The sequence below is a fragment of the Biomphalaria glabrata genome, chromosome 1 (assembly GCF_947242115.1).
Source record: "Biomphalaria glabrata chromosome 1, xgBioGlab47.1, whole genome shotgun sequence".
Lineage (NCBI taxonomy): Eukaryota > Metazoa > Mollusca > Gastropoda > Planorbidae > Biomphalaria > Biomphalaria glabrata.
This window is the reverse complement of record NC_074711.1, coordinates 79461936-79476308: the sequence shown is the minus strand read 5'-3', so window position 1 is coordinate 79476308 and position 14373 is coordinate 79461936. Positions and strand designations below refer to the sequence as shown.

At 34.3% G+C, this 14373-nt stretch overlaps 1 protein-coding gene across 6 annotated transcripts in view; it reads right to left on the bottom strand.

Annotated features, from left to right (window-relative positions):
* The window catches only part of LOC106070682 (stimulated by retinoic acid gene 6 protein-like), a 54859-nt gene that overhangs the window by 35402 nt on the left and 5084 nt on the right, over positions 1-14373 (bottom strand). For 4 of the 6 annotated variants that reach the window (XM_056017531.1, XM_056017513.1, XM_056017522.1 and 1 more), the window contains exons 4-19: positions 13862-13995; positions 12938-13058; positions 12764-12815; positions 11453-11581; positions 11122-11243; positions 10631-10733; positions 9342-9468; positions 8781-8856; positions 8134-8209; positions 7543-7591; positions 6088-6208; positions 5789-5905; positions 4228-4391; positions 3549-3708; positions 3227-3264; positions 539-2249 (exon numbers count right to left, since the gene is read on the bottom strand). In XM_056017531.1, the coding sequence (XP_055873506.1) occupies positions 2035-2249; positions 3227-3264; positions 3549-3708; positions 4228-4391; positions 5789-5905; positions 6088-6208; positions 7543-7591; positions 8134-8209; positions 8781-8856; positions 9342-9468; positions 10631-10733; positions 11122-11243; positions 11453-11581; positions 12764-12815; positions 12938-13058; positions 13862-13995 (1804 nt within the window). In that variant the 3' untranslated portion in view covers positions 539-2034. Of the gene's footprint in view, positions 1-538; positions 2250-3226; positions 3265-3548; positions 3709-4227; positions 4392-5788; positions 5906-6087; positions 6209-7542; positions 7592-8133; positions 8210-8780; positions 8857-9341; positions 9469-10630; positions 10734-11121; positions 11244-11452; positions 11582-12763; positions 12816-12937; positions 13059-13861; positions 13996-14373 lie in introns of those variants that run through there. The other 2 variants (XM_056017541.1, XM_056017550.1) reach the window with 2 other exon arrangements.

Below are 14373 nucleotides of genomic sequence, written 5' to 3'. Positions count from 1 at the left end.
CACAAAACTAATAGCGGCCTTTATTTCATTACGTTAGCGATATAATCTGAAAGTAGACCACTGAATTGATACTTCCTTCCTTATATTTAAGCACATAAAGGAGGGGGCTCAAAATATCACTATTAAGCCTTATCAATAGAAAGAAGCACGAGCAATAGGGATACTAGAAATCAAGGGCCAAGTGTATGTGTGGTGAAAGGTCAAAAACTTTATTTAGGCTGTTTCTTTCCGCTTCGGATTTTGGCTGTTCATAACAGAGATTAGATCACTTTTGAATCTGAAAGAATTGGTTGTAAAACATCTTATAGTTTTCAAAACAAGTTACTGATAGCCTACTAATAAGGGAACGAATAGCTGATAGGTAAATCGAGTTTATGACTGTTATATTGGTTATAGAATTATCATTCAAATATATATGTATATTTTTGTTTAAAAAATGCATAAAAGAAAATACATATCACATCACATGCTTTTGAATTTTAAATATTTCGCAGCTGGGACGTAAAATCTTACATTACACACGGATTTTCGTACTTGCTGCTATACCTTATTTGTGTTATCAATTTTAAACAAATAAAAAAATTCAAGAGTTTCTATAATATGTTGTCCACTAGAAGTTGTTAATAGCATGAAGCTAATAATTGTAATACATTGCCCCACAAAGACAACATCTGTGTCTTAGTTCCTTTCAACAAATCAGTTTCAACGGTCATATTTTTAAAATTTATTTTATTGATTTTAAACAAAATTAACAAAACTAAAGAAGCAGTTTGATGATATTGGACTATTGCACTTATGTAGCAAGCACTGAACATAAGACAGTATACCATGTATACAAACATATCAAGCTCTAAATGTTTTTGCTGTAAAAAAAAAACGTTCTAGATAAATAAACAATAAACATGGAATAGCTTGCGTTAGATGGGCAGAGTTAAGTGAGAGAAATACTAGGGGGAACATGAACAGAGAAAATAAAACAGCAAATGAGAACTGAGTAACTCAATGTGACTATAGACATCAGCAGAGATTTAAAAAATGTTTTTATCATGATAAACTTACTTGGTTTTATGTAAGCATTAAACGATTTGGGGGAGGGGGGTCCTCATGAGTTTAAAGCCCTGTTATATCAGTGCTTTTTATGTTATTTTTCCAAGTGTCTCTATCTCAGTCTACTTTCTATCTTCTATCATTTTTTTCTGTCTCTCTCTTCTCTCTCTCTCTGTTCTCTTTTTCACTCGTCTCTCTCTTTCCCATTTCCCCTTCTCTATTCGCTAATTCCCTTCATTATCCTCTCTTTCTTCTATCTTTCATGCTTCTCTCTCTCTCTCTCATCTATATTCACTTTTATCTCTCTTTTCTCCATTTCACTATTCTTTCTTTCTTCACCTTTTGAATTTGAAAATAACAACAATATCTGTATTATAAATAAATTGCCAATAACACAATAAGAGATTATTAGAGTTCAACTTTTTTTCTTCACAAACAATTGTTCAAGTTTCCAGCAATTTTGGGTGATTCTGAGGCTGGAGGCTAGATCTTTTCTTAAATTGTTTAGGTGACCTTCTGAGGCTGGAACCAGATCTATTTTGAAATTGCTCAGATGATCTAGAAAATAAAACTTTCTAATTGTCTCATTTTATTTGGGACTCCTTTACGCAGAAGATTTGAGGCAGGTGTCGCTATAGTTGATGTTGACCTTCGTTACCTCCATTTTATTTTTATTGTACAGACGAGACTTCTTATAAATCTATTCACTGTATTCCCACCCTTTGTCACCTTGCAAATTTATGAAGAATATTCTTTTGATGTGTTTCTACTATTTTATTCAATAACTCCTGAACTATAGATTTCTAGCAGAAATACATGCTTAAATGCTTTGTAAAATTGCATACTCAACATGCTAGGACACGGCAAAATAACGAATCGGGAAATTTTCTAACTTTCCCAACTGGTCAGTCCATCTCAATGACCTAACACGCTTAGTAAGGTTGTGTTTTGTAAGTAGACTTAAGCCCCTCATCACATCGATCTTTGTTATGCTAGGGTGTTGTAGTCAAAATGATGGTTCGCGTCCATAATGTGTAGTTGTATTTCATCAAAGTTGGCGTGTGACAGATAATCTCCCTTTCGTCTCTCACGCCTAAGCTTTGGATTGTTGATTAAAGTCTGCGCCAGGAACCATCGAGTTCTTGCCTGCTTGGACTTGCAATCAATCCGGTCAGACACCATGAAAATGTCTGATCCACTGGCTGCAAGGAAACGAAACACAAAAACGTGTTTAATTTAAAAAGCACAATAAATTAGATTAGAACACAACAAAGTTCTTGTTTCGTTATATTAGTTTCTGTGTTTTTTCAAGACATGTCAGGATGCTACTTGTCTGTTGCTTCAAATGATTGACTAAACATGTCATCTAAAATCTTTGGGGAATAACCATTTCTTCATGGTCACTGTCTAGCAAAAGAACAACTAATATAGCACAATGCGTTAGTATACTTTAAGATGTGTACTTTACAATGGACATCTGCCAGGCCAGCGAGATCTCAGGACTAAAGACATTAAAAGCTCGGACAGCTAGAAGGCAGACCTCATGCTGGTACGAGCCCCGAGATGAGCTAAAGAAAACAAGACAGAGAGAAAGAAACTTATCATTCCCGATGCCTTTTCGTGCAGAAACTGAAGCAAAGTTTGCAGCTTTAGAATAGACTTATAAAGTCACAGCAGATTCTGACTTGATTCAACCAGAAACTAGAAATAGGCTTGACTATTGTCTTTCAAGACAGAAGGAGTCATTTATATAAAGTGAATCAAAGGACAGGGGAGTGGGCGGCTATAGAAAATAAAGAGAAGTGAAACGAATAATAAAAAGAAACAAGGAGAGAGAGAAAAGAAAAACAAAAAAATCTAATCCTGAAAGCTCACAAACACTCTTGGGAAAATATAACTTGATTGTATCATGCCCTTGATTGGCAAACAAGAAAACTCAAAATTACCAGTTTTCGGATGGCTAATAGATAGATCAGACTATTGAGAATCAAGGTAACCAGAAATTGCTTTTTAGGAAACGAGATTTTGGACATGCGCAATTAAAATGATTAGACTTAATAATTAGAGATAAAGAAGACTGCTAAAGTTACGAATATTTATTCAGTTTCAGTCACCAACTATATTCAATGGTTGTTTTAAACTAATATATATGAATAATTTGAATTTAAAATTGTCCTACCATTTCTCCTGACAGAATAAGAAGCAGTTGATCTGTGGCTAAAATTAGATCAAATAGTGTTTTTATTGTTATAAATATTGTAAATAATATATAAACTCATTAATTAGAATGTATATATATATATATATATATATATATATATATATATATATATATATATATACTTTAAGAAGTCAGTAGGAATTAAGCTTGGTAAGGTAAAATCATAATAATTTTAGGTGTATTTATAATAAAAACAAATAAAAACACATACATAATATCGTATCACGTGTAGACTTTGATCTTTTGTAACAATGACATTCAAAAATTTAAAGTTTCTCACTTCAATGTCGCAATCAAGTTGGCTATCTCCACGTCATTCCCACCAGAATTGCGTAACCTTGTTACCAAAACTCCAATCCACAAAAGATGTGTGAATAGTCTCACTGAAGGATTATTGTGAGCGTTGTCGACTTGCAGCATTGCAAGGTAAGTGCCGTATGCTGAGAAATTTAAAAAAAAAAATCACTTTTTTGTTAAAAAGAATCATATACTGAATAGCCACAGATCAGCTTTCGCGATTAATACTAGAAGAGATTTCATAACTCAGAGTACATCATGCGATGACAGATGACAGAGAGGCACTGCGACATGTTCATTTATACGCAATGTGATTAATATAAGAAGAGATCAAATATAAGAATGTTCTGACGATGCATTGAAAGAAAATTATGTGTTTTTATTGCTTTTATATATTGCTACTTTCATGCTTATAGCATGCTCAGAGCGCTATGGTCCAATCTCATTTGTGGACCAGTGGGAGAAGGTTTTACGTGCTGCCTTTAGGCGCTCAGTAAACACAACTCTTCTCCAGTAGGGTGTCGAACCTCGAGCCCCATTGATAGGTAGCCAAGCCAAGTTCAAGCGTACTAAGCCTCTAGACCACACATCCCATATATCCCATATTTAGAATAAATATAAATCCTAGATATAGAAATGAAGAAGTGAAATGTTTGATGTACCTCCATCAAACTTCTGTAGATCTCTGGAGTAGATTGACTTGTCAAGTCTGCCGAGAGAGAAAAATCCAAACGCTGCAGACAGAATGAACCTACCCAAGCAAGAGAATATACCTCTTGTCATGCTCAGGTACAAATAGAAATAGCTCAGCACTTCATACAGTTTTCTGTAAATAGAAGACACAAATTTTTGTTGATATCTTTTAACAATATTGAATTGTTATAATTAACACAACGGCATAAGCAAATCGCAAGTTTCAATCGCAATACAAATTTACAATGGCTCGAGCAGACTTGTGTTTACTAAGCAGCTACAGGAAGAACAGGAAACATTCTCCCAAATACACCCCCCCCCCCCCCCCACTGATCCATAGGTCCACAGCGCTCTAAGCTTGAAAGTTTTTCTATATAAAAGCTATTCAAACAAGAGAAGCTCATTTCATCCCTTCCTAACTGTTATCGGATATGCAACAGAATCAACACACAAAAAGGAACATTTTACATAAGGTGAAAACAACAAAACAAATACACAAACAAAAACATAAGTAGTCAGACTTATTACTGTACCAACTGTCTTTCTGTTTTCATTATCTAAACTTCACAGTGGTTTGATGTAGAGGACATATGAACTTACTTCACGTGGTTTGATGTAGAGGACATAGGAACTTACTTCACATGGTTTGATGTAGAGGACATAGGAACTTACTTCACGTGGTTTGATGTAGAGGACATAGGAACTTACTTCACGTGGTTTGATGTAGAGGACATAGGAACTTACTTCACGTGGTTTGATGTAGAGGACATAGGATCTCACTTCACGTGGTTAGATGTAGAGGACATAGGATCTCACTTCACGTGGTTTTATAGGACTTAGGACATCACTTCACAGTGGTTTGATGTAGAGGACATAGGAACTTACTTCACGTGGTTTGATGTAGAGGACATAGGAACTTACTTCACGTGGTTTGATGTAGAGGACATAGGAACTTACTTCATGTGGTTTGATGTAGAGGACATAGGAACTTACTTCACGTGGTTTGATGTAGAGGACATAGGAACTTACTTCACGTGGTTTGATGTAGAGGACATAGGAACTTACTTCATGTGGTTTGATGTAGAGGACATAGGAACTTACTTCACGTGGTTTGATGTAGAGGACATAGGAACTTACTTCACGTGGTTTGATGTAGAGGACATAGGATCTCACTTCACGTGGTTTTATAGGACATAGGATCTCACTTCACGTGGTTAGATGTAGAGGACATAGGATCTCACTTCACGTGGTTAGATGTAGAGGACATAGGATCTCACTTCACGTGGTTAGATGTAGAGGACATAGGATCTCACTTCACGTGGTTAGATGTAGAGGACATAGGATCTCACTTCACGTGGTTAGATGTAGAGGACATAGGATCTCACTTCACGTGGTTAGATGTAGAGGACATAGGATCTCACTTCACGTGGTTATTTACAGCCAATAAAGAGCCTAATGTTTTCGACCATATCCTATACAGCACAACATTATTTTCGCCAAATACTTTGAAAGGCTTCACTACATCTTTACCTGTTATCAACATTCAAAGGCAGCTCTTTGTCCGTCTCCTTGACTTTTCTTTGCAGCAAATATCTTCGGCTCAATAAACTTAACATCATTGTGAAGATCTGTCCCAAAAGTGGGAAACTGAACAACAAAATACAAAACGTCTGCCAGGAGTTATAAATAAAACTTTAAAACATTAATGCTTACTTAATAATTTAAATATTTCAGTGCACATGGATTAGATTAAATATAAGTATTTCATTCGATTTAATTAATGTTTCTATAAAAATAGAAGGAAAATTCTTTAAGTTGATATTGCCTACCTGATTGCTATAAATACATTTTTGAAGAATTCACCAATCTGCGTTGTTTTTATGTCATAGTAAAGATACCCGAAAACAAGAATTAAAATAAAACTGGCCACCATAAAACTCAAAAAAAAATCTGAAAATAAAATAGACCGATTGTCATGTCCATCTATTTTTAAAATACTGTAGATTATTTTGTCATTTTAACTCTAGTGTTTACGTCAGTTATGTTATTGATGTTTGTTAACAGCGCTAGATAAATTAAATTATTATTAATATACGGTTAAAAACACACATCGATTAACAAGCATTTGATTTCTTTATCTGATCTACATTTGGAAGTGATTATGTTGTCAGGGGCTTCGCTGCCCGAAACAAAAAAGCAACGTTTGTTAATGTGGTCTAAAATTCGGTAGTCAAAACTAATTTCAAAGTGACCTTAGAAAAAATGAGCTAAACCTTTTTAAGTGAAGTTAAATTATTTTAAGTGAATGGCGAGGAGTCTAGTATAGTATGTGACTAGCTCAGGACAAGCACGTGACTTTCTCTTGACAAACACCTCTTGATTCCCCACCATGTGGCCACTTGTGGGATGTAATAGAACTAAAGAATATTCTTTAACCTAAAGTGAAAATCCAGCACTTCACCGGCTTTATGATCAAATCCTGCAAATTTTTGGCTCAAAGTCCCATTCACTTAGACCAACTGACTGACGGTGACAACATTTAGCTAGTGTCACCTACACAGGAATTTTGATTTACAAAACACAGTCGTTAAAAGCAAGATGTACAGGTTTGATGGCTAGACAGAAAAAAAAGAAAGAAAGAAAACTGTAGGAAGAAAGAAAAAGTCAAACTTTACGAATCGCATTTAGCTTCCATTTCGTCATTGTACTACTGAAAAGTACAGAGAAGAAAATTGTACGAAATAACTTGTCATTTCGTACGTTGAATTTTTTTTTACTCTGGTGGGCGATTATCTTTCCTTTGCGTTCCTCGTGGAACATAGGGCCTCAGTAAAAACACGCCACTCTCCACGGTCTCTTGCTAGCTTTTTTTTTTAATGGCTTCCCAGCCTCTTTCCGGTCCTCTCGGCTTCATCATCACTGTGTCGCCAAATTGATTTTGGTTTTCCCCTGCGTCTTGTGCACTGGGGGTTCCACTCTAAAGTCTTTCTAGCTCTGCTGTTGGTATCTTTTTTAAGGGTCTAACCAATGCAACTCCACTTTGCCTCTAAGATCAGCACCTCCATGTTTCTCTGTCCTCCCATCTCCCACAATTTGGTGTTCTTTATTTTGTCATACCAGTGTATTTTCAAGATATTTCTCAGACATCTGTTGATGAAGGTCTGTACTTTTTTTTTTGCTGTTGTTGCTTCAGTTGTTCTCTATGTTTCAGAACCATACAGTAGGACAGCCTTGACAGAGTTAGAGATTACTTTGGACAGACCCTGTGATATAGATGTACTTACTGGAAACTGAGAACACAATGACGTAACCAACACAGTTAAAACTCGACATCTGGAAATGAAAATAGTAGAGAAATTTATTCTATTGGTGACAAATCTATTAAAATATACTATTTATTTAAAATATTTTTAGCGGCTTCCAAATGGCGGAAAAGCCGCTATAAGTTTTGTGTGGTATGTCTGTCCGTCTGTCCCATTTAGATTGCAACAACTAGAATAGATATTGAAAATCCGATAATTGATATTTTAGTTCTTGCAAAGTTTTGGTGCATCGGTTACTTTTTTCTTTTCTGAAAGCTAACCATTTAATTTGTGAAATAAAATTCGCAATAATTTTTTTAAAATTACCACAGAGGAGGTGAGTATTTATAATAGGTCAAAGACTTCTTCATTGGTACACTCTATTGATGGCTATAATATTTCTGTAGCTGGAAAGAAGATTGAATTAGTGCAAACTTTTAAATACTTTGGTACTGTCTTGTTATATTTAAAAATAATTATTCTATCTATCTATCATTCTTTCATTCTTTCGTTCTCATTCAAATTTCGCACATAAAATTTTGATTGGCCAACAAATGAAAAGCTCCAACTCACTAGTTTCGAATTTGCAGAAGATTCCCAGTCAGCCAGAAATTTGGTGTCTCCTTGAAATAATTTCAACATGTGATATCTGCAGATGTGAATGTGAAAACTAAATGTTGGGTTTGGTTCATTTCATGCAATTTTATAGTCGACATTATCGTAGTATTTAATATCACTTTAGTAAAGACTGTAAAGTGTCCCTTTTAGGCCTTGCGTGCTATAGGGCAGATGGTATTAAGGTCATCTGTTTCTTTGGTCAACGGTAAACGAGCAGGGTGTCATGTGGCCAGCACAACGACCGATCGCCTTTACGTTCTCCAAACTTTACCTAGTGCAATACCAAACACAATAATTAATAACCAATAGTTGATTAACTGATTGGTTAATTATTTACATTTGGTTCTTTTTTGTTTTTCAGATATAAGAATTAATTTGGCAAAATTTCATCCTAGATTGATTTTTTTTAGGTATACAATAAGGTACCCATTAGAGTGGGATAGACTCAGGGGCGCCCTAAAAATTCCGAAATTGAAAATTCCAGTCTTCACCGCGATTTGAAGCCTGGACCCCAAGCACTTAACCGCATCCCTTAGTAAGAACTGTATATTGCTTATATTTATTTATAGATTAATACACACATGTTAGTGTTTTATACTTACCTGTAGTTCCTTGTAAACATGAATATGTTGTACAGTGTCTGAAACACTGTGAGAGCCAGGGATATTGAAAGACCAGCTGAACGAAATACAATACAATTTATAATCTCTGAAGTCTCACTCACTATAGTTGCAAGAAAATCAATGCTAAACTATATCTTTTGAAAAAAAACTACTTCTGTTATACTTACTGTGTGTAGGCATTGTCAGATAAATTAATCTAACACAATTAATCTAACACTAGTAGAAATACTTGGTCAATACAACCATCATCATCTTCATCATTGGCCTCGTTCAGTCGTGAAACGACTATGGTTAATCACGATGTAATTAAACAAGTTCACTCATAACACATTAGTTCTCCGCAACGAAATCTGGATTAATCGTGCTATGTTCTATCCAGATTGGGCAAATGTTGTTTTTTTTCTAGATAAGTAACGAGCCAAATGACAAGAGAGCCAGGTCACAGTTTCTTCAACAATAAGAGAACAATTAGGATATGATATTTTCAATAATAAAATTTGAGACCACTCTATAGACATATATCTTTAAAATACAACCAACCTTTCAAAATGCCAGCGATATCAGTTAGAACTACATTTTTCTGACCAAACAGTTGATACACTAAATCAATGGAGAAGTCAATCTTTGATGTGATATAAATTAGCAACACAATCACAGCCAGCACCAACTGTAATAATAAAATAAAAACTTGTGCAAATGAACATATTTCACCATTAATATCCATTATTTATATAATCTAAAGCAGTGTTTCCCAAAGTGGGGTACGAGTACCCCCAGGGGTACGGGAAGACTTTGGAGGAAGTACGCGTTGCACCTCATTAACTAAGCTGATTTTTTTAAAAATATTCACTTAATATGTTCTGTTAATAAATTAAAGTGTGGTTGGGGGGGGGGGGGCGAGGGGTACTCTGCATTACAAACATTCTAAAAGGGGTACACATAGGTCAAAAGTTTGGGAAACACTGGTCTAAAGCTACTTAAAAGTAACAATAAATTGATAAAGTTGTCATATTTGATAGCTCTAACAGTTCAGAGATTCTGAAAGTTTTATTCTGTTAGAATGAACATTTTTGATTTGTCTTACGAGAACTTGGCGGCTTACAGACAATTCTAATCTAAATTTTGGGACGCTTTCTTCTCTCTAAAGCAGTTTGTTTTTCTTATTTTAAATTATGGAAATCGACCAAAATTAAGATTATGTTTAAGTTGATCAAAGTCTCACAACATTAAAATAAAAGCAAAACAATGACATAGAATTATTGACGTAGAATCTGTGTGTAGACCAGAGGAAATAATTTTAAGGTCAATTTAAGATAATTTGGGCTTTAGAAGGATATATAAATAAATAAACGATAGATAGATAGATAGATAGATAGATAGATAGATAGATAGATAAATAGATAGATAGATAGATAGATAGATAGATAGATAGATAGATAGATAGATAGATAGATAGATAGATATAGATAGATAGATAGATAGATAGATAGATAGATAGATAGATAGATAGATAGATAGATAGATAGATAGATAGATAGATAGATATAGATAGATAGATAGATAGATAGATAAATAGATAGATAGATAGATAGATAGATAGATAGATAGATAGATAGATAGATAGATAGATAGATAGATAGATAGATAGATATAGATAGATAGATAGATAGATAAATAGATAGATAGATAGATAGATAGATAGATAGATAGATAGATAGATAGATAGATAGATAGATATAGATAGATAGATAGATAGATAGATAGATAGATAGATAGATAGATAGATAGATAGATAGATAGATAGATAGATAGATCACAACCAGACTTACCAAATAAATTACGTTGAGTTGAAAAAAAACTAATGAAACAATTTTCGTTGGGTACTTGAAAAATGTGAAGTCGGTGAACAGTTTGAGTCTTCGGCTTTTGTTCCTGTCAAACAAATGGAATGATAGGTTTTGATTAGTGAAACAAGAACAAGTTTAATGTTATAATGGAAACCGAAGCAGTAAAAAAAACTTTGACTTTTAAATTGTACTTATGACGTAGATAACTGCATGCAATAGAAGTCCGTCCAATCAACCGTGGCGTGTGTAGCTGAGTAGCGTCTTTGCCCAAAGGCAGCAAGAAAAACTTTTGCCAGATACCCATTTTATAGATAGTGGCAGTGTATCTCTATGGACACTCCCCGTGACAACCTTTCGAACCAACTTACTAATAGGATTAATAACAGTTATTATATTATTAATAACAATACAAGAGAGATTCAACTAAATAAAGATGATGGCTATAGACTGACGCATAGTAAATTTATATTTACATTCTATCCACAAAAGATGTCTGAGATTCAGTGAGCAATGCTTGATAAAGTTTATCTTTAGATTTCCTAAACACCCAACGGACATGGTCCACTTGATGAGGTTTAACTGCTCCTGGAATGTGCTGAAATCGAAAGAGAAGATTACCGTACAAATAAAAATAATTAATTAGCTAGTTTTAAAAAGAAAATATTTTGTAAAAAATTTTGCACGTCATAAAACGTCAAGTGTCAACATCGAGTTTACAAATACAATACTCACTGAAAATTTCAGTCATGGAATGAGAAAGTTAAAGGTGTATTCAATAGAATAGAAACAGACTTGATAGTATACCTGGTTTATAAAGGATTTCGTTTGATAACACCTGTACAGTATATAGAAGCAAAAGACTACAAGAGTCAGCTGACATATGAAGTTAGGCAGGTATAGAAGAACAAACATAACTTTGTAGCTTTCCATGGGCTGAAAAAACAACATGGTACCGAGAGATCAAAGTACAGAATAACAAACAATAAAAGTATTTATGAAGGTTTCACCTAAGACCCGCTTCAGTAAAATTCTTTTTAACCCTCACCCTTATATTGCACATAAAGAAAACAAAAAAAAAAACTTTCATACTTTGCGATCTATAGGGCAGATGATTTGTTTCTTTGGTCAACGGTTAACGAACAGGGTGTCATATGGCCAGCACAACGACCAACTAAAGTCAGGTACCCAATTTTTTTTTTTTGACTCAGGGGCGCCCTAAAAATCCCAAAATTTAAAATCCCAGTCTTCAACTAGATTCGAACCCAGGACCCTAGGTTTGAAAGCCAAGTGCTTAACTAGTCAGCAACCACGCCTCCGTTATATTACACATATTTAAAAAAAAACTTTTCATTTCTTAGTACTTTTAATGTCTTATCTTATCTCTTCTTATAAAATACAGACGTTACTTCAAACAAGAAGATGATTACGTCCTACACGTGTCCCTAGGTCAATCTAGTCCTGCGTGTTAATCAATTACTTAAACTGTGTCAAGTCATTGCTTTTCCTAGCTGACTCAGGCAACCCATTCCGTGTTCTAATAGCGATAGCCAAAATATAAAATACATTGTGTATGTTTTGTTTTCGGTAAGCAAACACACTACGTTATTATTGCTTAAAAATACTTCCGCGCGGTCCTAAAGTTATCCTCAGTAGACCAGTTTGAAAACAATGTTAAAGGTTTAAATCTATAGGCTCATCAATATATTCTTAGCTATATTAAACCTATAAAAAATTAATACCAAATGTACATTTAGATTAAATGGTTAAAATTCAATGCTATCATGCTAGTGCTTATTGTATTTCTAGTTCTCTGTGAAGACATTGTATTTCTATTTCTTGGTGAAGACATTCTAATAAATAAAAATAGCATTTATTAAGAGTAAAATAATTTAAAATACCCATTTCAGACCCCTAGCGATCTATTAGGCAGATGACGTCTCTTTTTCCTACTAATGCCAGGTAGGACTTGGATGAATTCAGGGGCGTTCTAAAATCCAGAAATTAAAAATAGAATTTTGTACCGAGATTCGAAACCGATACCCCCTCGGTTCGGAAGTACGATTTGAGAACCATCTAGGATTTTTTGTTTTTGTTTTTGTCAGCTATTGTACTTACATTGTCAGAGCTTACAAAATTCGAATGACATTCAGCAACATCGATCCCAAACCTTAAAATACAACATCAAAAGAAACTGTTAATTGCCCAGTCTATATTGATTGTATTATCCGTAGAGTGATTAAAAGGTATTTTTATTATTAAAAACATAAAATAATAATAAATAAGACTGACCATATTAAGCAATAACAGATATTGATGACTGCCCCGACTGCCCTGTACCTGGTACTTATACAAGCGAAGTACGGGAAAAACAGAAGACTTGAGATCATGGCTCGCAGTAAAACTTCCAGGGCTGACAACCAGGAAACAAAGATGAGATAATTCAGTATAATCCATCTTACTATGCGTTCTGATCTAACCTTTTTTGTTTAATAGTGTTGGGAAGAGGATGTGTTTGGGAAATTTTCTCTACCATCTTTGGACACTCAAAAAAACGCAATGTGTTTTAATAAAAAAAATTGAATAATTTAATTTATATCTTATCTCGGGTTTCCACCCCGACAGCTCTCTGTTATGTAGCCAATAGTTTAGGACTCAGATTCGAGCACCCAACAGTTTTGTTACTTACTTTACACAATTTAAAAGTAGAAACTCAAAACAGGAAGATGGGTGAAGAGACTATTAGTTTTAAGTTGTCGATCCGTCCGTCACACTCAGATCTCAAAAACTAAAAAAAATATTGAAAATCCTATCTCATGATAATTTGCAGCTTGCAAAGTTCTGGTGCAACCCAGATGGTTCTAAAGTTTTTATTTCCGAATCGAGGTGTATCGAGTTTGAATCTCAGTAAATGATTTGTTTGAGAACCATAATGGATTAAATACAGTCTAGATAGGTTGTTCTGTTTCTTTTTGTGGAAACAAAAATTAACGCCAAACGATTGTTCAAAATTGCTCTTTTTAATTATATTATTAAGATCCAAATTTTCATTATGGATATTCTTTAATAGAATTAACATTTTTAAAGATTGGGGCTTGAATAGTTCTATCAATAGGCATGTCCTATTGAACCACCTCTAAGTTTGTGAGATAACACGAACTCTCTTTGTAATGTTTTTTTCATGAGAGAAAAAAAAAACGAGAATGTCTCTCCTACCTTTCAAATACCTGGGTATCTCAAAACCTAATGTGTATTGAGAGATGACAGTAGTCACTGTGGTGTTCAGAGTGGTTCCAAAGGCCACGGCGTAGGCCAGGCGGTTCTCAAAGCTGTCAAGTGACGGGAAGGGTCTGAAGCCATAAACAAATGAGCAGAATAATCAGTTCTAATATGATAAATTCATGCTATATGCAATGTGTTCCTGTTATATTTAATGTGTCCATGTTATATGTAATGTGTTCATGTTATATGCAATGTGCTCCTGTTACATGTAATATGTTCATGTTATATGCAATGTGCTCCTGTTACATGTAATATGTTCATGTTATATGCAATGTGCTCCTGTTACATGTAATATGTTCATGTTATATGCAATGTGCTCCTGTTACATGTAATGTGTTCATGTTATATGCAATATGTTCATGTGTTTCACTGACCTCTCTCTTGCTCCTACTACTGAATGTAAAGAAGTTTTATGGCCTAACAAATTCTACATTAAAAATTCAATT